Source organism: Zootermopsis nevadensis, unplaced genomic scaffold, assembly GCF_977971745.1.
Source record: "Zootermopsis nevadensis isolate Lab colony 2312 unplaced genomic scaffold, Znev_1.0 Znev_ptg000021l, whole genome shotgun sequence".
In the NCBI taxonomy this organism is placed as follows: Eukaryota; Metazoa; Arthropoda; class Insecta; order Blattodea; family Termopsidae; genus Zootermopsis; species Zootermopsis nevadensis.
Genome location: NW_028259153.1, coordinates 19280319 through 19307865, shown reverse-complemented (window position 1 = coordinate 19307865; position 27547 = coordinate 19280319). Strand labels below are relative to the sequence as shown.

Sequence of the window (27547 nt, the reverse complement as noted above, 5' to 3'; positions counted from 1 at the left end):
GGAACTTCATTTCTTCCCTCTGCCCTCACAATAAATCAGACGCAATTTAATTATAGGACGGGATGCCTGTAATTAAGGGAACTGAGGCTCCATATATACAAGCTGAAGTTAGTAGAGGAAGACCGATATTTCTCCCTCAAACCCTCGTTCCGCGTTCGCGCTAGCAATTTTTACCTCAGCCCTCGTGAAGCTGAGTCCCGCCAGTGTTCAAGTGTCCTTTCGATCACAAACCGCACAGAGTCATCATGGCGTACTCGTAATTGCACGTTCGACGATTTAATAAATTGGAAACTTTAATTAAAACAAGAAAATAAGTCCCAGCGGTACATCAATCATACGCGCTTTCAACTCCGTCTTCTTAATGACTATCGAGCAAGTTAGTTCAGCGGCAGAGAAGTCCTTGTCTCGCGTTCCGAAAGCTTTAATTTCGGAGACATCAATACAGAATTTTCTGGCTGTTTTCAAAACATAAGACAGTCTACATGCGATTACTGTGTCTAACTGCAGATATATCTTCATTTTATATTATTCTAACCAATCGTTACAAATTATTCAAACTGTTATCTAGTACTAGTGACGTATGTGCATTTTTAATACTTCGTTGAAATACGAACTAGGAATGACATGAAGACATCCAAAGATTTCGCATCATAAGAGTAACATGAATTGGCAATAACGTAAAATAGGCTACTGGTTTAATGTTCTATAGCTCAAACTCATACAAACAACTTGAATATTTAGCCTGTACCTCAAATAAAACAGCACTCCCCCATTTCAAAGATCAAAATGTTAAATAAATAATTTCTTGTTAAAGTTTCCATGATTTGTTGTGCTGTTACTGTGGTAATTTATTAATTCCGAAGTCTTAACTGCAAAAGCTGCATGGTACTTGCCCATAAATGCATCTTTCTTTGGCGAAACAGGGTCAAACTTACACTGCCTGAAGCCATAATTGCTTTGTAAATTTTAAGAATAAATGCACAAAAAAATCGTAATTGAAAATTGTAACAACTAGCCCCAGTCTCCCCTAGTACGGATTAACGGTCATCTGAATCGCGTGTTCAATGCGCTTGGAACTGAAATTTTAACTATAAAATTTAGTGGCAAGTGTACAGAAGTCTTTTTACATCGAGAGAATTTTTAGCACGCATTCACAGATGCCACATTTGAAATATTCTACTGTAAAAGCAATTTTAGGGAATGTGATTATACCGAGAGCACTAAATGGTTCTAGTAAAGAAAACGGCCGGAGGTTAGGTCAGAGGGCACTCGTTCCACGGGGGTCGGCGGTGGTAATAAAGAACGCCAGTGCTCTGTGTTTACCTTGCAGTTTGATGGAGAGCTAACATTAAAGCAAACTGCTTTAATAGAATTCCTGTACCGCATGAACATCCGGGCGCCAGTGTTCGCGAATTTCTGTCCTGGAATATTGGAAATTGTAAAACAGATACGGATTAGTCCAGGGTGATCTGTTGGTTACTTTAATTAAACCTTTCAACAAAGTACAGGTAACTATGATGGCTGTCTTCTGGGTTGTAGCGACGTATAGTCTGGTACAAGTTCACCGACGTTTCAGAGGTACTTGCTGCCTTCATCATCACGGTGATGATGGCCCTGATCATGAAACGTTGGTAAACGCTACAACCCAGAAGACAGCCATCTTCGTACTGTCCCCATTTTCAGGGTAAACATTGCTCCCGTTGGCTCTGACAGTACTTTCGAGATCTGGACACAGACGGCAAGGCAAATACAGGAATATATTAAGAGAAATTGGGTGTGAATATACAGACTAGACCGAACTATGATAGGGAGGGACCAACGCAGGGCTTTTGTGAACACAAAGATAAATTTTAGGGTTCTATACACTTAGAAAATTTGTTGGGATAGTATAATTATTTTAGTATGGACACAATTATATAACTTAGCTGATAATTTTAAAGAGACAGGTGAGGATTAGCGGCATATAATCTTTACCGCAATTTTTCTTGCGCTGAAATGTTGAAGTGCCTTGTCTGCAGAGCGCAAAAACATCGTCACTTACAGAAGGCCATTCTTTTGTCGTTCGTCGCTGCGTGACGCAGCCTAAAGGCACAGTACGTGACTGGTTTTGAATCAAGATCAACAACTACAACCGAAAGAGGACAGGGTGCTTAAGGAAGAGGCTGATTCAACTACCAGTTACTGTAAACATTCTGTCTTTTGGTTTAGTGCCACTTATTAAATATTTATAACCAATTTCCACTCTATGTTATTTCAGTTAAAACACACTGTTCTATTTCAAACAAACTTGAAGGCGCTAACGAAAAGCATGATTTACGAACTTTTCCACTCTGAGTCGCGTGGAGGGAGGTAATCCCCCGGGGGTCGGAACTGAGACCTGAAGGGCCCCATAAAACATCAATGAAGAAGTGGAACAACACTAACATGGGGCTGGAGGGATGTGCTTTGACACCTCGTGTCGATGCGGGGAGGCGTCCCTAAGAGCGAGCAAGGAGTTCAAGGGTCACACAAGAGCCGAGTCAACTGAAAACAGGGTTAACATGATTTATACTGGAGCATGGGATGGGGTGCAGCTGAGAAGCCGAGTTTGGACTCCGAAGCTCCTTGCGTCAGATCACGTTAAGGGCTGGAGCTCCAGGGATTACACTGCCCCGACAATTTAAATAATGTACCATCTTTGAGCGTCGCTCTCAGAAGCAGTTTTTATGTCGTCGCCTTATAAAATTACTATACTGTATTGCACAAAAGGAATTAAAAGTCCCCTGTATTAAACGCGACGCGGTTTGTCCTTCGGGAATATGAATATCACAATAATTAAATTAAATTCTTTTATTAAAGTGTTTTGCTAACAGCAACGAACCTATGATAAATACACACCAATAAATGCATTCATTAAACACAAACAAGTGAAAATAAAAGTGAACTAAAGGCATATAAAGAATCCGGAATCTTTACTGTGACGTGATACTGTCCTCAGAGGGCAATATTTTGATAAAAAATGTCCAAACATCTCCACGTAGCATTTTCAGCAAGACGCACCTAGCCGAAGGGCTATATCTTCATGTATTGTTTAGCAACAAAAACAAAAACAATACAACAATAATAATATGATTCCTGCTTTGGGTGCAGGAGGTCCCGGGTTCAAATCCCGGCTGAGGCCCCCCCCCCCCAAATTTTTTGTTGTGTCCGGCTTACGCCGGACACAACAAAAAATTGTTTAAAGACTCATCAGATGTTCCACAATAACAACATTTCCCGAATTTATAACTTGTGTTGGGCAAGGCCGTGGTCTAGGCAACACGGAGTTTTCCTCCGTGGCATCCCAACAATTACTCCATTCACACACAGAAGAAGGCAATGGCAAACCACTTCTGGATCATCTGCCAAGAACGTATATGAACAGGTCCCAGTCCGAGAAAAGGATGGAAGGATCCTGTTCATATGGACCTAGCGTCAGACAGAACACTAAATAATAATAAGATGAGGTGGTCTAGCGGTTAGAACGCTGGCCTTGTAATCCTGGGGTCTCGGATTCGATTCCCGGCGGTGCCCGAATTTATAACTTGTGTTGGGCAAGGCCGTGGTCTAGGCAACACGGAGTTTTCCTCCGTGGCATCCCAACAATTACTCCATTCACACACAGAAGAAGGCAATGGCAAACCACTTCTGGATCATCTGCCAAGAACGTATATGAACAGGTCCCAGTCCGAGAAAAGGATGGAAGGATCCTGTTCATATGGACCTAGCGTCAGACAGAACACTAAATAATAATAAGATGAGGTGGTCTAGCGGTTAGAAAGCTGGCCTTGTAATCCTGGGGTCTCGGATTCGATTCCCGGCGGTGCCCGAATTTATAACTTGTGTTGGGCAAGGCCGTGGTCTAGGCAACACGGAGTTTTCCTCCGTGGCATCCCAACAATTACTCCATTCACACACAGAAGAAGGCAATGGCAAACCACTTCTGGATCATCTGCCAAGAACGTATATGAACAGGTCCCAGTCCGAGAAAAGGATGGAAGGATCCTGTTCATATGGACCTGTCGTCAGACAGAACACTAAATAATAATAAGATGAGGTGGTCTAGCGGTTAGAACGCTGGCCTTGTAATCCTGGGGCCTCGGGTTCGATTCCCGGCGGTGCCCGAATTTATAACTTGTGTTGGGCAAGGCCGTGGTCTAGGCAACACGGAGTTTTCCTCCGTGGCATCCCAACAATTACTCCATTCACACACAGAAGAAGGCAATGGCAAACCACTTCTGGATCATCTGCCAAGAACGTATATGAACAGGTCCCAGTCCGAGAAAAGGATGGAAGGATCCTGTTCATATGGACCTGTCGTCAGACAGAACACTAAATAATAAATAAATAATTATAAATAAGGGCAATTTAAACTGGACGAAACAAGTGATATGATAAATCAGTTTCTGATTTCTATCATCGATAATTTGTGCTGTGAGGTTAAATTAAATTATGATGTGTTACTGAGCAGAAGGCTTTACTCATTAGCTCCCATGCTGCCTCAACAATTATTCATATCCTAATATCTGAATTAACTTCATCGTTCTATACAAATTACGCTGCAAGGTCTAAGTAGTGATTACGTTTGTTACAAGAAACTTTAATTATGAAATCTGACAGAACGTTCGTCTCCCCTCTAATACAGTTTAAATTTCCAAACACTTCTTTTTTCAGATTGAAATGTCATTACAAAGTTAAAAAGAAATGTCATTTCCACAACTCCCTTTTTCTGGCCTGGTTTTAATAATTAGCTTAGCTCTGGATGCTCGAGAAACACTGTTAAACTTCTCACTTATGCAGATAGACACAATTAGAACGCATGCACCATTCTATAGTTTGGCCGATTAGGTCTTGTCACTTGGAACAAAATTTACTGCGTGACTTCTTTTACGTCTGACAAATAATAACTCTCTGTCGTCATGTGCAGAGGATGACATATTTCGACGGTAACACGCGATCACACGCAGGACAGACGCTTCTGAGCGAGAAACAGGAACAAGTACCGAAATTAAAGGGCAGAATAAAAAGAGACGCTTTGCACTGTTTGCTTTCGTACGTGGTGTTGGATCTTCAGCAACAGTAAGCGGTATTTTATTAATTTAATGACGATATTCCAACTGCACAGATTATATGGCCGTTAATATTCAGGTTATTTAACGACACCCTTTAAATTTCAGATATATTACGTACGACTGGTTATTTATTTAGTGTTCTGTCTGACGACAGGTCCATGTGAACAGGATCCTTCCATCCTTTTCTCGGACTGGGACCTGTTCATATACGTTCTTGGCAGATGATCCAGAAGTGGTTTGCCATTGCCTTCTTCTGTGTGTGAATGGAGTAATTGTTGGGATGCCACGGAGAAACCGGTGAAGCCCCCGGAGGAAAACTCCGTGTTGCCTAGACCACAGCCGAACCCGAGACCCCAGGATTACAAAGCCAGCGTTCTAACCGCTAGACCACCGTGGCGGTGTACGACTGGTACCTGCTGTAAAATTATTATTATTTTTTTTTTAAAAAAAACACTCTTTTAACCGCAGAGGTTAAAATAATGAAATCTCTTGATTTTCGTCGAACACAAGGCTTAGTCCACAACCGATTCTTATACTGAATCTGGTGCACATCCTTCAACCCCCTCAAGATCAATTTTAATATTATCCTACTTATTCATATGTATTCGGAGTGGCCTCTGCCCTTTAGACGTTACTATGATCTGTAACATTATTTACAAAAATTAACCGGCGTACAAAGAATAGGCCCAGAATCATGTACCAGGCAGGAAATGAGGAGACAGAGGGCGAATAAAGGGAAGACTGGCGGAAAAGAGAAGAGTTAAAGGATGGTGAGGGAATATAATAACACTTGGAAAAATGCATGAAGTTCCAAGTTACCGTAATATTTTCATATACAGAGGAAGAAACGAGAATGAGAAAAAAAAAAGAGAGGATTCTTTTGAAGGAAATGACAGACGTCATAATGAAACCGACTCTCTGATGAAAGGGATTACACGGCAGCAGAACGAACAAAAAGACTGCGTGCCTAACGGCGCACTCGCATCTGGCGGCTAGGATTGAGATGCAAGCAGAACCAGACGAAAGATCCACTTACGTCACATTTTAGGCAAATTTCCTTTATACTGGGTTTGAGGTTCACGCGGTTCTGAGTCCAAAGATGGCAGGGTTTCTGCCTCCATCATCAGGACGATTTCTTTATGATTTCACTTACTGATCCCGACATCATTGTCTCACGCGGCGCTGGCAAGAAGTCGCCACTAGAAGGTGTCCTGGGCCAGTTGAATTCAGTCTCCTAACTCGATAACTCCACAGTGACAACTGAGGCCTGCGAGTGGCAGACATGCGCCTTCTTTGTATTTGCACTGATGGGATCAGAGGTCATTGCTGCTTCTTAATTTATTATTGTACGATGATAAAATCGAGGAGAATGAGGTGGGAAAGACATGCAGCACGCATGGGGAGGGTAAGGGAGGGGTGTTTACAAGGTATTGGTTAGGAGGTCTGAAGGGAGGAGACCACTGGAAGACCTAGAAGTAGGTGGGAAAATAACGTTCAGATGGACCTTGAGGACAGAGGAGTCGATGGTGCGAACCAGATGCAGACATCTTGGGATAGAGTCCGGTGGCGGGCTTTTGTGAATACGGTGATGAACTTTCGGTTTCCATACAGAAAGTGGGCCATTCTTTGAGAAGCCGAGTACACAATCGACTTTTCGAAGAATTCCTTTCACCACATAGTGAGTATAGGGCTCCAATGTAATCCTAGATCATTATCGAGAGACAGCGTCCTTCAGCGATGGACGTAGACCGTCCTTTAATAATTTAATATGAGATACTATTGTTGTGCAACAAAGGGGTCCACCAATGAGACCTCCAATCCCATTGTTGTGAAAAGCGCGGAAAATTTGTAAGGCTCATTTGTCCTTTGCTCAAGCTACAGCTAATGGTTCACGTTGGAAGTTTCCCGTCTGGTCGGTATCGCTTATATTAAGACCACATAGGAATAAATATAGAAGGCCACGGAGCCTAATCAACAAGCCAAGAAATCGTATGGGATGAGCAGAGGTAAACTTCCACGCTTTACTTTATTTTAGAACCAAAGTAATCCTCAATACAAAATAAGAATACTAACCACGGCACCACGACTTTCGGTTCGAGAGTGGATGAAGTGTGAGTTTTAGCTTGACCGGCTGGTTACTCTAGCAGAGAGATGTGGCAACATCCTGTTTGGTCTTTCCCCTACGAAGTACTTGCTAGAAAAAAAACACTGTGTAACCACACTAAAACACTTTCCCCCAGGGTCAGACGACCACAAACGTCGCACCAGAGAGGGCCATGTTCACGTTTAATCTCTGTGGCCATGACTTCTCCCCCTACCGTCATCAGAACGCAATCTCATTTGAATTCTCGTGTGGGAAAAGATTCAAGTCCGGGGAGGAAATTCCTACATCCTTCTATCTACTGAAAATATAACGCAAATACTGCTTCCTGAAGCTTACCATGAATTCCCTAGGCGAAACCCTACGCACTTTGATAAGTAACTGACTGTCTAACCAATAAAAAGGAGACTATGCAATAAGAACCCAGCTAATTAAGTTAATTAACTAGAAACTTACTAACTAAATGAAAGAAGACACAGTAACCAAAAATCGAGTTAATAAACGAACAAACAAAGAGCTTACGGAAAAAACCAAACACAAACTCATTAGTGCTACCAACTAACAAAGAACTATCTTAAATAACCTTATCCAATTAAAACAACTAAAAATTTGCTAGATTAACCAAAGAACGAATTATTCAACAAATAAATAATCCAACATGCATACCGCCCATGAAAGTGCGAAAGAGTGGATGAAGTGTTAGCCAAGAAATTAACTGTATAAATAACCAATAAACGAACGAACTAATCAATTAACGGTCCGTGAGCCGCTGGTAGTAGCTCAGCTGGCACAACATGTGCTTTAAAGATGGCTGTCTTCTGGGTTGTTGCAGCGTGTATTCTGGTGGAAGTTTACCGACGTTTCAGAGGTTCCTGTTGCTTCCATCATCAAGTCGTCCCGATGATTTAGGCAGCAAGGACCTCTGAAGACGTCAGTTTCTACCAGGCTACACGGCGACCACGTCTCAGAAGACAGCAATCTTCAGAATCACCGCCGCGAAACTCTCAAATCCTACAAAATGTTCCTTGCTTTAAAAGCACTATAGAGCAGGACCTTTGCACGAAAACACTGGGGGACATCGCGCTCCATCTACGATTGAGCGGATTCTGGCATACACTAAGTTCTTCTTCAGGGAATTAAATTTTATTTTGCATCGACCTAATAAAACCCATACTTTATACGAAAAACAAACAAAGCTTTATAATCGGCCGCACCAAAAAAAAAATACATATGTGGAATGCAAACATGAAACCGACGAGTTTTACGTCAATCGGTTTTCGATATACAAAAAAACTGCGGGAAATATTTAATGGTTGTGTGCTACGTGATATATCTGTAATGCTGTATGATTAGCAAGAATGGACTTGGACATACGCGACCACCAGTTCCGATGAAGTACAACGCACAGAACGTATTCAGAAAATATTGACCTACAAATCCTCCACTGTTATCATTATCGCAGTGAAATTATCAAAAGTTATGATAATCGGGGTTCCCAGAATTGATCAGCCTCTCTGTGCTTTCTACTTGTTGCGTCCAAAGCAGGGTGAAATGAGGTTATCTGGGGGGCAAGTTCCCCAGCGTCGTACTCACCGTCTCCTTAGTCCGCTCAAGACGCTGTCCGTCAAGCTTCCATGTGATGCTGGCAGGCGGCCTGGAACCCGAAGACTGACACAAAAGGTCGTATCTCCTCCCCGCAGAGAGGGGTTGACTGGCCCCAAGTATTCGCACGTCCAGTGGCATGACTGCAACACGTGACCACGTAGCTTTTTAGTTTCATAAGAATCCCGTGACACATCGGACTTCCTGTATAACCCTAGGGATAATTTCACAATTCAAATCAAAAACTTGATGTGTTTTTACATGTGAGATTTAAGGTTTTCGTGGCGGCGATAACAATGATATTCTGGGTTTCAGCGCCGTGTAGACTCGACGGTGGACTGTAACGTTTCGAGAGAAACGTACTGTTTCCATCCTCGGGGTTAATGATGGAGACAGCGCGTTTCTCGATAAGCTGGCATCCGCCTGAGACTTTACACGACGCCAAAATCGAGAACAACTTGAACTCGGTTGCAAAGATACAGCTTGTGGTCAGTAATTTCCTAGACGGAATATTGAATTCATAGGGACCATATTATTCAGGGTCATGATTATTTTGTGGTGGGTTAGGATACATTTATTGTTATGTAACACGGAGTGTACCACGCCCTAGTTTAAAAAGTCATTGTATCTGCAAGGGAACAACGTACACATTGTTCTGAGTAGCGGCGTATAAACCCCACATACCACAGGATGACATGTGCTGTTGTAGTTATTTATGGATTACGTGTCGAGGCTGTCAATAGCTCTGAATAGATATATGCTTGGATTTACAGGACGATCAGTCAACAATGAATTGGAAAGGATCTGAAAGTGAACTATCCGCGCCTAATATAAGGACCTATACTGAAATTCACCTCGGGGGACTGAATGGAACTATGATAAATGTCAGATTAGCCTGTCTTAAGGCTCAGATTCGAGTCCTCAACTTCCTGTGTCAAAAGGAACGACGTATTTACAGTTCTCTGTAGCGTAGTGTACGTGATTTCTCCCTCTTGAGATTCAGCGCGTCGTTATCAAAGTCAAATATTGTCTTTTACGCAAGAAAATAGAATCCTGTTTTTTTTTCGGATGTGGCGTAAACGTCAAATGACCCTTAGGGTTATGTCGGCCGGAGCTTCGGCTCATGGTAGGGTCACCCAAGCCGGACAGGTCTAAGGCGATGCGCTAGACTAAGAGTGATACCCTGGTCCTCCAGGTTGGGGGTTGGGCGTAAGGCTAACAACCTTTCACCTTTAAAAAAAAGCTGTGTTACGAAAAAATCAACCAAGCCTCGGATCAGCATGGACTCTTTGGCACAACCATGGCTAAACGTCACTAAATAACTAACTTATCATGCTCAATAACCCGAATTATAACGTTTATTTATCAATGAAAATAGTATTTTCACCACTGTCATCAATAGTGGAGAATTTAGTAACGTGTGTGTGTATAATTATTGAATTTTCAAAAAGGTTGATGTAAAGATAGGTTATGTTTTGTTTATGATAGGTTAGGTTTGGTCTTGTTAGGGTAACAATGGCATATATCGAAAAGGTGAGTCTCAGTGATTAGCGTACAGAACACCTCACATTCAATTTATGCTTGTCTCAATTACAACACATATTTTTTTCTCTGTTGTGAGCATTACAAGCATGTCTTTCAATTTATATATAGTACTGAAAATCTGAACTAGCGGAAATTTTCGAACAAAGGAAGATAAATCAACTAAAAAGTATTTGGTTCATGAAAGTTCTTGTTCTAATACTATAAAAACAGATCCAAGGAGTGAACTCGCGAGTTGGGAAATTTATCTGCAATGGATTTAATTTGAAGAGGCTTCTACCAGCGCGGATGAATAGCGATGCAGCTGCTACGATTCCACACGTTCAGGTGGTATTATGGGATTCTCCTTTGTGTATCTCTGTTATATAGTTCATGTGATGCCTTCAAGCTTGCTAATATCTTAGCAGAGAAATCATTTATCACGAAATGTTCCTCTATGACTGGAAGCTAGAAGGAGGAAACTCCTAATGAATAAAATCAGTTGTCTGTGAAGGCGCGCCTTCCCATAACTTAAACCAGGGGTGGATAAAATTAATCTTACTTCTACAATTTCAAAACCAAAAGAATAAACTTTCTTCTGAGAACACAGGGTTCAAGACACGAAGGACAAATGTAAGATCAGAGACGAAGGAGTAGAATTTAAGGTGATTACTCAGCCATGATGATAGAGGCAGAAACGACTTCCGAAAAGCTGATAAAATTCTAAATGACTAGACGTCGCTACAACCCAGAAAAAAAAACATGTTCTGAGTCGAAGGAGTTGGCTATTCGTTTACTTTCGGAGGTTAATGCAGCGTTTAACATTTTGTTCAGAGATATTTGCTAAAAGTCTCAGACGGACTTCCTGTAATCTGGACGTCAGTTCTTCATACATTTCCTAAATTTTCGAAAAAAACAGCAAATTTTATATATAACGTAGCCGTGACGTTATGTTACGAGTATGGGACGAATGGTTAATAACAGGTTGTGACTTATTTTAAAGTACTACAAACCACATGCCTAGGTAGACTGAGGAAAACCGTCTGTGTCGCCCAAAATGACCCAGGCTCGAACCCGGTACTTCCAAAATCATTAACGACGTTACTAAACAACCCGGTTTAATTTACACACAGGTATATCCAATTGGAGACAAAAGTGCCCTTTAATTCACGGCGAAGCAGTTCGTGACAAATTTTATAGCAGAACAATTAATCCACAGGATGCAGTAAAGAGTCTAGCTAAACTATCATAAAGTTCTAAGTAATGGGATTAATATTTCTTGAGCATGTTATAGAGCTGGATGGAAGTGAAAAGCGATTTTAGGAGGATCATTCTGTAATTAGAGGTACGAATGCAACGTGTGTCAGCGCTGCACATATTACGTCAACACATATCAGTCAGAACTCCAACCACGTGATGTAGTCCACAGTTTCACATACCTTAAAGGGGCAAATGGGTTTTCCAAACACTTTGTACACGACTCTTACTTCTGTAATTACTAACTTGACGGCCACAAGATGTAATTTTCTTTTTAGAAAACAACCTCCGCTTATACATTCTCAAATTTGGATTTATAAAATTTGCAAACTCCATCAAATCTCACATACGAGGGGGGCAGTCTCACATAAAAAATGTATAAACAATGAAATTAAAAGTAAGTAGTGGCCAAAACTTGGCACAGAATGTACGTGTTTATCAACAGAAATGTTTATAAAAATTTTCAGACGAAAAACCCAGAGATTTCAGCATCTACTCGCGTCCGTTTTAACACTGCGTGGGACAAATGCGGCCTTGTGAACTCTGTGTTGGTCACCACTGCTATATGAATGCGCAGACTGAATGAACACAAGTTGAGGACGGGTGGAAAGGGTTTCAATGTCCTTGCTTATCCTTGACTGTTCATCAACGGAAAGGCGAAAGTCGTTCGCATTGAGATGCAAATACCTCAGAGTCTTGTCGTGTTCCCGACTTTGGCATGCCGACAAGGGGCTAGACGCACACTAGCCCGACACAAATATAATAATGTATTCAGTCTTCAGTATACAAACATGAGGCAAGCCTCTCAGAGGCCAGACGCAGAGAATAACTGCCCTACATCGATACTACAGCCATCTTGCATGAGGCTGCATTGTTTCTATTATCTATTTTGTTATGGACTAAGCCCTGGATATTATTCTGTCGAGTTCAGGGTAAGAGACCTATTGTGTTCAGCTGTGAAATGGGAGAAGGAACAAGAGAAAGGAAGAGAAAATATTATGTATCAGATAGGTTATAAGGAGTGTTCCATGTGTCAGAGGGCTACACTCGACGTGAATACCAAATTTTCAATCCCGTTTCTACATTTTCCATCCTGAACTTCTATCAAGGTAGTGTTTGTATCGTATAGTCTGATAGAATTTTATCATTGTTTCAGAGGACATTCCTGTCTCCATCATCAGGGCGATTAGTAACTTATTTATTGCCAACCCAGAAGACAGCCAACTTCGTACTTACGGCCATGAGAACCTCAAAACCTGATTACAACTCATTTCGTCACACATTACGCACACGAAGAGTTCCGAACAGTGGCACATTTACGTAAAGGCTGTGTAAATAAAATACAACAAGCTGAATTTTAACTTAATGAAATAATAACAGTGCAACTCTTTATTATTTATAAATGAGCCCTGAAACCGGAAATCCTGACTGATAACTTTCGTGGTTTTTCTTCAGTCCCTCCACGCATATATCCGAACAGAATACTAAATTAAGCTACAACTAATTCCTTCCATATATTTAAGTATATTATTAATTTTTATGATATTTTGTTAGGACACCATCAATTGTCTGTTATTTGAAGATTTAAATTCTAAAAATTCTCTGCTTTTCGGAGACTGACTGCCTCTCCATCTGTATGCAAGTATGTGTCTTTGGGACCAAGATACTAACACATACAGAAGACCAGATTTAGCAAATGCCAAAAAGGAAGTTACTTGTACCATTATTGCACGAAAATAAATGAATTATAAGACGTCATTTGGTTCCAGTTCATTAGTACACGAAGCGAGCAACGTGTACACCGCTAGTGGTGCCATCTATTATGTTTCTCTGTAGCCGTATATAAAACACGGCGAAAAGTTTTCAGACGCAAAAATTAACGAAATGCAGTATTTATATCTAAACCTGAATCCAAATGTATGAAAGTAAAATCAGACTATAGTAGTTTTAAAAAATAAAAAAAGTGAATTTAGCGTACAAAATTCTCAGCTACAGCGAAAGCCTCTAATTTACAAAAAACTGGCTTGTATTGTGCACCGTGACAAATCGAATTACTTTGAACACGACGCAACACAGAGGTGTGCACGAGAGTTGCCTGCCGTTGGTCGCGGTAAATGGCGGGGAGGAGGTAAAACATTTCAAACATTTAAATTCGACTTTGTCGTCCTGCTTTAGGACGCTGCCACAGTCTCACCATTTCACCACCCCACAGTACTGAACAGTTTCGGATGTTCTCCTAATTTGAACTGTGATGAACGCCAGTAGCCCCTGACACACAACTTTGGCGCAGGAGATCCGGGTAGGATGAGGGGGAGAACCGCCCAATAATTAAACACAGCGCTATCTGTGGCAACATTCACAAAACAAACGACCTCTCACCTCACCCCGTTCTGTCAAAATGTGCTTGCTTTTGTATTTATTCTCATTCGTTCCCCCCCAACATCCTGACTGTTCTCATACCATTTAACTTCCTCACGTCTGTAATACCGATCAATCTGGAAACAAGAAATTTCTAAATTCCTCGACACACGTTCCGATGTTTTCATCCGCCACAGCCACAAGTTTCAATAGCTGATCTTTATTTTTTCAGACGAAAAGACGTGTTTATCATCTGACAAAGTTAGCTGGAGTTCATGTTTCCTTATTACGGAGAGAAATAAGTATCACTTTTCTCATATAAAAGTAATTACAAATCAATAATTATGCAAACGCTTCGACACAGACAGCTCTCAGGACACAAAGATAAGTCAAAAACAATACAAAGGTATTAGAGAACAAGTGAAAAACACATAAATACAACTATACAGAGGAGAGAAAACAACTGTTAAAAGTTTTGGTTGAAATGCCTGAGTACCGAATACCAAAGATTACTGACCAACACAAACCAAAGAGTAAAATATATCAAAGACGTCAGACGAATATACGGAATAGTTTAAGACTTATTACATTCAGCCATCTTAAAAGTTTCATAAATCAAATTTTAAAAAACGCTTTCCGGATTAATCCACTCGCTCGTGTTCTTGAGGAACTCGGTTCGAATATCGACCAGGTCAAATTTTGTCCCGAATGGGTTTTTTTTCAGGCTCTCATTGTGAATGCAGGGATAATTCTTTGCAATAGGCTAAAGAGGCCTTCTAAATCCTTACTTCCTGACCGTTCATTAATCACCTCCACATATAAATCTATTCTGCCTGACTGCTGCTGTAGAAAAAATGTCGTTACAAAATTCGAGGCTTAGTAAGTCAGTCGAACGTTATAATCCTTTGCACTTAACCTGCGTAAATAGTTCGAAACTTGGCTGATCTATGGGTTAAGGACTCTCGAATATGAAATAACACTGAGCTCTTTCATGAGTAGTACCAGACAAAAACTTCGAGAATGCGAATACAGTTTGGCGTATTAGTGATAATTCATAGAATATTTGGTTAAACATACTAATACAATATTTTTAAAATGCTGTTAGTATTCCAGGAACAAATACACCATAAATACAGTTCGATTACTTAGCATTAAGTAACATGTTTAGTTAATCTTATATAAGTATCGCTACTCTATTTTTTCTCCGAATTACAAAATCGAGAATGTACCAAACATTCGAAGTAGGTACCGAAATGCAAATTCCCGTATAAATAATACCCTCCATACACGGGTAAGAGGCTGCTGAAATGTATCTACATTTTTGTTTATGCACAGGTTGAACCGCTTGAAATATTTCCCAAATTATTGCAAAAACTTGCAGCTACTAACTAATTTTTAAACAAATAATTTTACAGATTTTTATATTACAAGAGGAAAAACAGCGTCGAGCAGATTAAAACATTTTTCAATGGCCCTCACTCGTGTGTGTCTGAATGACTACACTGCAGATATCATTGTTTTATTTTACACAGCAGAAATCAAATTAAACGCTGAATTAGAGCTTAAAAGGCAATTACATCCAGGCTAACATGTAACAATAAATTCAATAGTAAAAGTCCTCAACACAAAAAGTACTGATTTAAACTCTATCTTTCGTGCCTCTTCAGATCTTAATAGGCATTCGCTGTTCTCTGGAGTGTTTGTTATGACGAAAATTTATAGGGGACTGCTAGGCGTTGCACCGAGTTTAAAATGTCATAAATAATTGGATTCCCGATTTAAACGCTGTCTCTACGTCAAGCAACAGCGTCGCTTGTGCCAGAATTGATACACCTGAAGTAGGATGAATTTATAAGCATAAATCACATAGCATTTGTTGTATTTTAAGCTTATTTTGTGACGTAGTCATCGAGTGAACTATGAATGTTAAAAAAAAAACTGACATATGAACACAGAACTTGTCACGCCTTGCGAGAGTTGACTTTAAGATTTAGGTAGTGAATGGTGATATTCCGGGCTAAAGTATTTTAGGATTTAAATCTTTAAATTATATTATTTTTTTAAATTAATTATTTGGTTTTGTCCGTCTAATCACAATTATATTTAAAATTTACAAATAAGATAATTAAAATATCATTTTATGTTCCACATCGAATAATCGATTTACATTTGGAACATTATTACAACATGTTTCGGTTTCATCGAACCATCTTCAGGTGTAAAATTATATCAATAAGCTTAAAACTTAATTACAATTTCTGTTGTGTAGTTTTTTGGAGATGTTCATATCCAGGTTATTTTCATATGTTGGAGCGAATGTACTGTTTTGAAGTGAATGCTTTTGATGTTTTACATCGGCCTGCAAAGCAAATGATTCAAAGAAACACTAATGAATATGAAAGAATATAGAAAACAAAATGAAATAATAATATATAATTGGAAAGTAAAATTAAGCATACCAGAGATGAGATAGTAGACACGTTGATGTGTCTGGAGATGTCTAGAAGTACTAACGTATCGGAACTTTAGATTTTTAGAGGGTAAAATTCTTTTCCTAACTTCAGGTAAAACACAAACAGCCACCTTCACAACGTCAAGCCACTTAACACTAGTGACGAAAATAAATGTTTATTATTTTAAGTAGAAAACATATAAATACACCATACGGAATTTTTTTTTGCGTTATTAAACATTAAAGCAGGCAGCAAATATACAGAGTCAAACAGTGTTTAATATTAAATAAGTGTATCGTAAAACAGTAATTACTGAGGTACACGGGGTGAATTTTCAATGAAAGTTCTACAAACTAGTGCTATCAGCGTTGAACGTAGATGTCAACAACAGAAATACAGTGAATTCTGAACTCAAATTTGGAATGTATATGCAGTTAAAACTGACTTTTACACCGCTGCATTTATGTCCATATAATATTATTAAAATAACCATCCAATGCAACCCAGTTACAATTTTGCTAATTAACACCCGCGGGTTATCGTCACACGTATATAACTAGCAAACTAACTGAGGTTATTTAATACGAAACGATATTTAACCAGTACATGTGCAGACAATTAAAAAAAACACCAACCAGAGTTTTGCTGCAGTCGTACATCAAACAACTGAGACAACTTTCTTCAATTGGCAAAACCTGATTCTTCGCAAAGGGTATCCTTTGAAAATACTTCACGGCTTAAGTAACAGAGATAAAGGAAAATTACAACAGATTATTCAAGTAGGTCTCATGTCAGTTACCGCATATTCTACATAATACGAGGCGCGTCCCAAAAGTAAGTTTCCCACTCGTCCCACAGCTAGAAAACCTTATATTGCGCGAAGCGACTGTGCGTACGTGATAGAGCAATGACGTAGCATGGCGCATACACTAACAGCACTTCCCGCGTTCTCACAGTAGCATCGTTGCAGCTGTTGAAGATGGAGATTCTTATTCCAGCTCCCGCCGACTGTGAAGTGCGGTCAGTGATAACGCTAGGCCGCACACGGCTCGACGGACAGCAAGTCTCCTGCAGGAGTTCAGCTGGGAGGTGTTTAATCATTCACCCTACAGCCCGGACCTCGCTCCCAGTGATTTCCATCTTTCCCTACACCTCAAGAAATTCCTGTCCGGTCAGCGTCAGCGTTTTGAGAATGACAGAGAGGCGGAGATGGTTGTCACACAGTGGTTCCAATCCCAGGCGGCAGACTTCTACGACACAGGTATTCAAAAGTTGGTCCCACGGAATGACAAATGTCTCAATTCCGGTGGCGAATATGTTGAAAAATAGCTGGACACTTGCTGTATCTGTTGCAATAAATATTTCCATGAAATTGTGTTTTGTTTCTGTAAACGGCCCCAGGGAAACTTACTTTGTAGACCAGCCTCGTATAAGCGAAAAAACATCGATAATAGTTTGTATCCAAAATTTGATGATCATCACACGTTGTTTCTTGATTCATTTAATTCCATTTTACAATGAAACATAGCGGGCATAGCGGTGTGATGGCCCCGTGTTCGATTCTAGACCGAACCGCAGGCAAACCAGACGTGTTTTATTCGATTTTCCTTTGTCTATCCAGAGATAAAATTGGACAGTAATTCGAATAAATCACGACCACACCTTTTTTTACTCAGTTTACCAATATTTTTATTTGCAACCACGCTCATATTGGACGCTGTAATGTTGGATAAATAAATCAAAAGCAAACAAGAGTACATTTGAAAATATCGATTTTAAGCAGGTGGGGGGGGGGGGGGGAAGAGAGATTGGTCAGGAAAATATAATTTGTTTATTTATGAAATTAAAGTAAATTAATAAATTTACTCTGTAGGTAAAATATCTGATTAGTTATGGTTAGTGTGCACACGCCATTAAAAACACTCTCAGGGCAATATTACGCTAACAAATTTATCTGGGCAGAAAGATTACTAGAAACTGCATTAAGTGAGATCAACTGTTAAGTCGACCGTTACCATTTACACTGTTATCCTAACTTAGGATACAAAATATAAGATTTGACGCCTTAACGACTTCTTAACACTGACTACAAACAATTTATGTCTTCTCGGGCGATCAGCCGTGAAAGCGCTGAGTTATAGTCCAACGTTTCTGAGATTCTGTCTGCCTCCATCATCAGGGTAGATATAATCATTCATAGAAATGTCTACGAAGTGTCGTGGGGACAAATATAATGGACAGTTGTCTCACTCATATATAGCCTGATGATGGAGGCAGAAACAGTCTCCGAAACGTTGGATTGTAACTCCATACTTACACTGCAAAATTTTCTCTCACAAATAGAGAAATGCAAAATCAGTTTTAAATTTGCATTTTTAACATTTTAATGTTGGCAAAAGCCTGGATGAACAAAAAGTACCGACCAGCCTACCACAACAGAGCAGAATAAGCTCGGGTTTCGAATATAGGAACTACAGATTCGGAAGCTTGTGGAAGTGATTAATTGGCTCAGCGGGGAGAGTTCCTAGCCGTCCACTCCAGCCCCAAGTGTTTTGTGAGCCGAGCGCTGGCTAGCACTGCTGTGTGACGAAATGTGTTATATTTGAAACAAGAAATATCTTCGGTAGTATTGCATTTATCAATATGGCCATCCGCCCACCAGCACTTTCTGGTACAGAAACAGAACACCGTTCCTAACGCCCCGAACTGGACAACATTTTGAGCTACTGCCAAAACCCCCCCCCCCCCCCACATTTAACTTATTTAAGTCGACTACACACGGAAAGTCGAAGAGAATTTATCAGTCAAAAGCCCTAGAACAGTAAATGGTCTTCCTTTACTTTCCATGTGTACATGATTTTGTGGTTTCTCGGGTTTAATGCAACGATGAGTTACTGGATCCAGTACCTAGTTCAAGTGCTTGTTCACTGGAGTCGAGTAACTCGCTCCAGTAACCCGTATACATGCTAAACCGGTGCGAGTGACGTTAAATTCAGTGGCTTTTCTATGTTAGTAGACTGGACCAATTAAAACGAGCGTTCAGTACACACCGGTCATGAGAAAAAAAGTTGGAAAGTGAACAACTATCAGCCGCTCTACAGTATGACTCGTCCTACACAGAAAGGATACACTTAATTTATCCGCGAAGTTTTACGTGTACTTGAGGGCAGGTACACTACAGCTTAACACGTGGTACCGCAGCACAGTCAGACATTATCTAAGAGAAGATAAACGGCTCCCTTGACAGTGAAGAGCTTGTTACATATGAACAGTGACACCCCTAATTCAGACCCCACCCTCACGCTGTAGGGAATGTTTGCAAGCATCTGTTGCTGAGAGGTGAAACAACGAAGATTAAAGGAGATTTCTCCAGGATTAAAACTTCATACATGAAAGGTATAATCTAATTTACGAATACAGAAACATGAATGATGCTGAAGCTATGGAGTGTAAAAAGACAGTGTTAAGAAGGACAATTGCAACATTTGTGAAGATAAACAGTAAGACGTAGAAGGGTTTAGCTATGTTATCTAATAGTTTACTATCCATATTTATTCTAGTATAAATCACGAATTTCTTCGTAAAGTTGTTTCCTTCGTGGGTAAAAATAATTTCCTGAGCATTTTCGCACTTTTACACAGTGACAATTTATGATCAGCCACCGATGTAAAAAGATTACGTTTTACGTCCATATAATATAACTGGCAAAATTATTGTTTTCTACATTTTTGTCTCCAGAATTCAGATGTGATTACAGTTTATGAAATGAATAGTACACAGACCATGCCTAACATCAGCAAGTTCCCGAGAACAAACACTGTAAGATTACACTATCAATCTTGGTATCTAGAGCGAGCACTTCGCTATTGGTTACAGTTCCAGCTGAGGCCAACCTTCTTGATTGGATTTATCGCTCCTTTTTTTTTTCAATATCTCTAAACGAAGTTACGACTCCTCTCCCAAGTTGCCGTAAAGTGAGAGTTTACAAATGTTCTAACACCATCCGACGTTTCGATATGACTTACGGTAAAACTTCAGTATTCAAACTGGATAAGATATTTAAGCAATGAAAAGCTAAGAAGCAAGAATGGGAACAGAAATTATTTTTCATGGGGAATTCTATTGGAAAGCTACAAATGTGGAAAAAGACAAAAAGTAATTAGAAGGGTACTAAAAATGTTCAGCTGCGTGTATGCAAATTTAACTCGTAAATCTATGACAAATTCCACAAATATTTCTCAAAGAATAATTTAACATTATCAGAAAAATATAGCAACGTTCCTCCGAAAACGTAAACCAGGTTAATTTAGCTGGAGCTACGGGAATCCAAAGAACAAGCTTGAAAAAAAAAACATGATTTCAAAAATTAATAGTTACAGCGCATTTATCGATGAGTGGCTAGTCCATTTCCAATTTGGAACGTCCAGGATTTGAAACTCGTTTTACAGCTAACACGATTTCTTCCAAATCCTCTCCAATTCGCTACCGACAATATTCAAAGCTGAATAAAACAGGTCATACAGTGCCGTTGAATTATCGATGAATCAATCGTCAGATTATTAAAATGCATTATAACTAAGCTAAGAAATTCGTCGTCCATTCAAAATAAATTGGGAAAACATTATCCCTGAAGATGGAAGGAGTATATTTCTCGGAAACGGTAATCCCTATATGCAAGTCCCACGGAATTACAACTCAAAACACCAAATGTCACAACCACGTGAAACAGATAAAAAAAAATATAACTTTGTGTAGGCCTAATTTATTTCTTAGATAAGCGACTAGAAGATAAGCATTCAAAGGCGAATGAAATAATCAAAATTAATGCCCAGAACATTACTCATTTTAAACGTAGAATTTATTATCCGCAAACGTGCAGAGAACACGCGCTGCTGGTAGCAGTTAACATTGACTTACACAACTTTTGTCTTGCCTTGTATTCCAGTCCAATAATTCTATCAGCAACACAATGCCGTTGAAAGACGGTAGTTGCGTCGACAAATTTAATGAGATTATCAAGTCGTGTCTTAGTTACAATAAGCTCCTCTACCACGCGACGCACCATGACGTGGCACAATGCTTCCCTCTGGCGACGCGGAATTTAATTATAATGTGGCCAGCATGGAAAGACGAACGCTCAATGGATTGTCTGTCTCCTTACTTAGCCATGACACACTTAAAGACGCTTTCCATTCCTTGAGGCAAAAACAGATAACTTATTACATAAATTAAAACTATTCCACGCTACGTTGTACTGAAAGACTGACAATATTAATGGTTTTCCTTGGGCCACAAATTATACGATCGGTTTTAATGCTAAACTCCTGTTAGTATGAGAGAAGAAGATAAGTTTGAGGTGTTCGTAGGCATTCTTTACGCCTGCATCAACAAGACGTCTAGGGTTACAGAATGTCCTTCCTTTAAAGGCTTAAATTATATGGAAGATTTTCACTAAAGTTGGTATGGACAAAACCAAACTACACGTAATATCACTCAAGGATCATAACAAAATAGTTCGGATTAGATCTCCTGTTCTCAGATAAAGTAAAAATGCGAAAGTCTGTAATATCACAGAGCCATGTTTTGAGAGAAAAATATTGCACAGGAAGAAATATGTAAGGAAACAGAACTTATTCTAAAGCTCGTAAGGAGGTACGAAACACCAAATTATTGTAGAAAAAGGAAGATATGATAAAAAGAAAAGTGTCCTCACAGCTAACAACGATTTCTGGCTATTGTTTTGATTCTGAGTTACCAGTAATCATCAGAAAGACGTCTGACTCTCTGGGTACTTACAATTCATGTCGACGTGTACAGTGGCTTCCAACGGATGCGTTCTGTTGTTGTTGGAAGCATGGCATTTCAGCTGGGAGCGCAGGTCCTGTCGACCAAGATTTCTAATTATAATGTCGTTGCGCACAAGATGGCCACCGACGCTAGTCTTAAGCACAGTGGAGACATTGCTTGCCAGCTGGTCGTTCCGATACCACGTAACCACGGGGCGAGGTTTGCCTGCGACACAAGAACGAATGGAATTAACATATCTCTTAAAATATAACAAATGGACTGTAAAAGTGTCAAATCAATTCAACTGGATCAAGATACGGCCAGACGTTCTGACTTTGTAACAATGAATGGCTGTATTTCATAGAAGCAAGGAATTTATCGAAAAGTTAAATGCTTAAAAATGTTTTGACGACTGTGTAATCGACTACAATAAGTTTATTTTAAAATGTCCAACATCATCACGGTGTACGATGATTATAAAGTTGATTAAAGATACTTAATTAATTTAATTTAGTGTTCTGTCTGAGGACAGGTCCATATGAACAGGATCCTTCCATCCTTTTCTCGGACTGGGACCTGTTCATATACGTTCTTGGCAGATGATCCAGAAGTGGTTTGCCATTGCCTTCTTCTGTGTGTGAATGGAGTAATTGTTGGGAAGCCACGGAGAAACCGGGGAAGCCCCTGGAGGAAAACTCCGTGTTGCCTAGACCACGGCCTTGCCCAACACAAGTTATAAATTCGGGCACCACCGGGAATCGAACCCGAGACCCCAGGATTACAAGGCCAGCGTTCTAACCGCTAGACTATTTTTGAATACAGTTTATTATATGGGTTACCGGAGCAAAGAACAAGTACATTAGATGATAATTATTAATAAAAAGTAAAATTAATATAAGGAGGATGTTGCTGTGTTGATAGAGGCATCAAGGACTTCTGAAAAGTTTGAAAAACTTCTACCCAGTACACTAGCCATCTCCGTAACATAAGCTTGCGTTATCCGTAATTTTAATTTGAAACTTTCCACTTATTTCTTGCTACAAAATTGTGATTCAAAATGATTCGAACCCCCTGAAATCCTCGTAAGCGATCGGAAGTTTAAAACCACGGCTTTAAACGGAAAGCAATTTGAGGAAACTTGTTTGTTCCTCCTCCAACTACAACGTTCAGTAAAGCAATCTGGAATCAGATGACTTCCAGAGGTCGGGTCAGGGCAAAACGTGTAAACAATTCGAAGGAGAAGAGTGAAATGGCGACATTATTATGCAAATTGGAAAGACCGGCCTTTCTTCCTGACTATCAACGTAATGGGGACTACTAACCTATTTAGATGGATAATAAAAGTAAAGTTATGAGATTAATTTTAAAATTCAAAGTTATTTATCGTGGGAATTTTGTGCAAAAACTCATTTTCGTAAAAAATATTTGATGGGATTCAATTTAAAATACTCAACGAGCAGATAAAAAAATGTAACACTGAGTTATAAAAATGTTAACAGTTATATATGACAGAATATACACTAATACTATACAAAACTAATATTGTTATTATAATAATATTATGGACAGTAATAACAGATATGAGCTCGTAGCACACCAGCGCCATATGAAGTCCTCATATAATACTAGAGGAAGGCTAAACATTCAGCACAACTCCAGTCCAAAACTCATTCTAAGAACAATTCCAGCAATATCCTACCATCTATTCCTCAGTCTGCAAGTGGATTAATCCCTTCAAGTATTTCTTAAAATGTTTTCTATGAAATTCTATGCGCCATTCATCATTCTAATTACATAATAGAATAACCAAACTTTTTTACTTGAAATGTATGATAAACTTCCACAATCTAATTATTTCTCTACATCCTAGCTACATGTCTAGTCCATCTTAATATCCCAAATTTCGCAGGCATATAAATGTTTAGATGTTTGTGTTATTTTCTATCACTTCTATGTCGTGTGTTTCCCTTAGAACTCTTCATTCAAATAAATGGAACTCACACGTTACGTACTGCGTTATAATGAATGTGCCCTGTACTTTTAAAGAGAATTGAAATTCACCTGTCCCTGGACAAAGAAATGACTTTGGCGTTGTGCGTTTCTGCTGACGTTTGAAAGCGGAAGCGACTGTACATATAAACTGGACAACTCTTCGTATTCAGGCATTTATTGTTCTTCTCAAAGAAAACGTCTTCCATAAAGCAGCCCTCAATGTCCCTTACCATGTAAAATTAACTGAAAAAATATGAACGATGTCTAAGAGAACTTAATAGGGCATCAAGCAACACTTTCTCGCGTTATCCTAAGCTATAAAAAATCTGAAGCTGATATAACATTAAATAACTCGAGTCAATAGAACGAAGAGACATTTCAATAAATTTCAAATCCTTATAAACTATTTTCCTATGATCCATTCTAACAGTGTCATTCTCTTTCATTCTGACTCTTCCAAACGACAATTTTGAACAATTTCAACACTGAAGTTATGCAACAATATTATTAACCCAAAGCACACTAAACTAACTTAACTCAACCTAAACTAACCTAACCCAACCTAACCAAACCTAAGCCAACCTAAACTAACCTAACCAAATCTAACCCTACCTAAAATAACCTAACCCAACCAAAATTAACCTAACCCAACCCAAACTAACCCAACCTGGCCTAACTTAACCCAACCTAACCGAAACTAACCTAACCTAATCGATCCAAAAACAAATTAGGCGCCGAGTATAAATTGTGACCTTCATATGTTTTGACATATTTATGTCCTCTAAATGATGTGTGCAATGTCAATCAGATTCATACAGTACTTCGAATGTCCTTGAAAAGTTTCAGGCCTCAAATTCTCAAACAGTTTGCGAGATCTTGTCGTGGTCTTGGCATGACCTTGACCAATCCGTGACCTCATCTTACCATCAGTATGGTCAACCACGTATTTACGGTTTGGTAGAAATAAGCGTAAAAAAAATGACCTTGATAATTTTAAAGACCTGTATCTGGGAAACTACTGGGCTGATATTGTTGTGAATTCCACATTATCTTGTCCTATATGTGACGACATTTTGACATCAGTGTGGTCAACCAGGTATTTACGGTTTGGGAGAAATAAGCGTGAAAATATATGACCTTGAGAATTTTAAAGACATGTATCTGGGAAACTACTGGGCTGAAATTGTTGTGACTTTCGTATTATCTTGCCCTATACGTGACGTCATTGTGACATGAGTGAGGTCAACCAGGTATTTACGGTTTGGGAGAAATAAGCGTGAAAATATATGACCTTGAGAATTTTAAAGACATGTATCTGGGAAACTACTGGGCTGAAATTGTTGTGACTTTCGTATTATCTTGCCCTATACATGACGTCATTGTGACATGAGTGAGGTCAACCAGGTATTTACGGTTTGGGAGAAATAAGCGTGAAAAGATATGGCCTTGAGAATTTTAAAGACCTGTATCTGAGAAACTACTGGGCTGATATTGTTGTGACTTCCACATTATCTTGTCCTATATGTAACGACATTGCGACATGAGTGTGGTCAACCAGGTATTTACGGTTTGGGAGAAATAAGCGTGAAAAGATATGACATTGAGAATATTAAAGACATGTATCTGGGAAACTACTGGGCTGATATTGTTGTCACTTCCACATTATCTTGTCCTATATGTGACGGCATTGTGACATGAGTAAGGTCAACCAGGTATCTACGGTTTGGGAGAAATAAGCGTGAAAAGATATGACCTTGAGAATTTTAAAGACATGTATCTGGGAAACTACTGGGCTGAAATTGTTGTGACTTTCGTATTATCTTGTCCTATACGTGACGTCATTGTGACATGAGTGAGGTCAACCAGGTATTAACGGTTTGGGAGAAATAAGCGTGAAACGATATGACCTTGAGAATTTTAAAGAAATGTATCTGGGAAACTACTGGGCTGATATTGTTGTGACTTCAACATTATCTTGTCCTATATGTGACGGCATTGTGACATGAGTAAGGTCAACCAGGTATTTACGGTTTGGGAGAAATAAGCGTGAAAAGATATGACCTTGAGAATTTTAAAGACATGTATCTGGGAAACTACTGGGCTGATATTGTTGTGACTTCCACATTATCTTGTCCTATATGTGACGACATTGTGACATGAGTGTGGTCAACCAGGTATTTACGGTTTGGGAGAAATAAGCGTGAAAAGATATGACCTTGAGAATTTTAAAGACATGTATCTGGGAAACTACTGTGCTGAAATTGTTGTGACTTTCGTATTATCTTGTTCTATACCTGACGTCATTGTGACATGAGTGAGGTCAACCAGGTATTTACGGTTTGAGAGAAATATAAGTGAAAAGATATGACCTTGAAAATTTTAAAGACCTGTATCTGAGAAACTACTGGGCTGATATTGTTGTGACTTCCACATTATCTTGTCCTATATGTGACGACATTGTGACATGAGTGTGGTCAACAAGGTATTTACGGTTTGGGAGAAATAAGCGTGAAAAGATATGACCTTGAGAATTTTAAAGACATGTATCTGGGAAACTACTCGGCTGATATTGTTCTGACTTTCGTATTATGTTGTCCTTTACGTGACGTCATTGTGACATGAGTGAGGTCAGCCAGGTATTAACGGTTTGGGAGAAATAAGCGTGAAAAGATATGACCTTGAGAATTTTAAAGACATGTATCTGAGAAACTACTGGGCTGATATTGTTGTGACTTCCACATTATCTTGTCCTATATGTGACGACATTGTGACATGAGTGTGGTCAACAAGGTATTTACGGTTTGGGAGAAATAAGCGTGAAAAGATATGACCTTGAGAATTTTAAAGACATGTATCTGGGAAACTACTGGGCTGAAATTGTTGTGACTTCCACATTATCTTGTCCTATATGTGACGACATTGTGACATGAGTGAGGTCAACCACGTATTTACGGTTTGGGAGAAAAAAGCGTGAAAATATATGACCTTGAGAATTTTCAAGACATGTATCTGGGAAACTACTAGGCTGATATTGTTGTGACTTTCGTATTATCTTGTCCTATACGTGACGTCATTGTGACATGAGTGAGGTCAGCCAGGTATTAACGGTTTGGGAGAAATAAGCGTGAAAAGATATGACCTTGAGAATTTTAAAGACATGTATCTGAGAAACTACTGGGCTGATATTGTTGTGACTTCCACATTATCTTGTCCTATATGTGACGACATTGTGACATGAGTGTGGTCAACAAGGTATTTACGGTTTGGGAGAAATAAGCGTGAAAATATATGACCTTGAGAATTTTAAAGACATGTATCTGGGAAACTACTGGGCTGAAATTGTTGTGACTTCCACATTATCTTGTCCTATATGTGACGACATTGTG

The 27547-nt window shown here is 39.4% G+C and overlaps 1 protein-coding gene across 6 annotated transcripts in view; it reads right to left on the bottom strand.

Moving 5' to 3' along the window:
• The window catches only part of side-VII (sidestep VII transmembrane protein), a 615012-nt gene that overhangs the window by 36063 nt on the left and 551402 nt on the right, over positions 1–27547 (bottom strand). For all 6 annotated transcript variants that reach the window (XM_087353123.1, XM_087353125.1, XM_087353122.1 and 3 more), the window contains 2 exons: positions 22179–22394; positions 8785–8936 (listed from right to left, as the gene is read on the bottom strand). In XM_087353123.1, coding sequence (XP_087209249.1) covers positions 8785–8936; positions 22179–22394 — 368 coding nt within the window. The remainder of the gene's footprint in view (positions 1–8784; positions 8937–22178; positions 22395–27547) is intronic.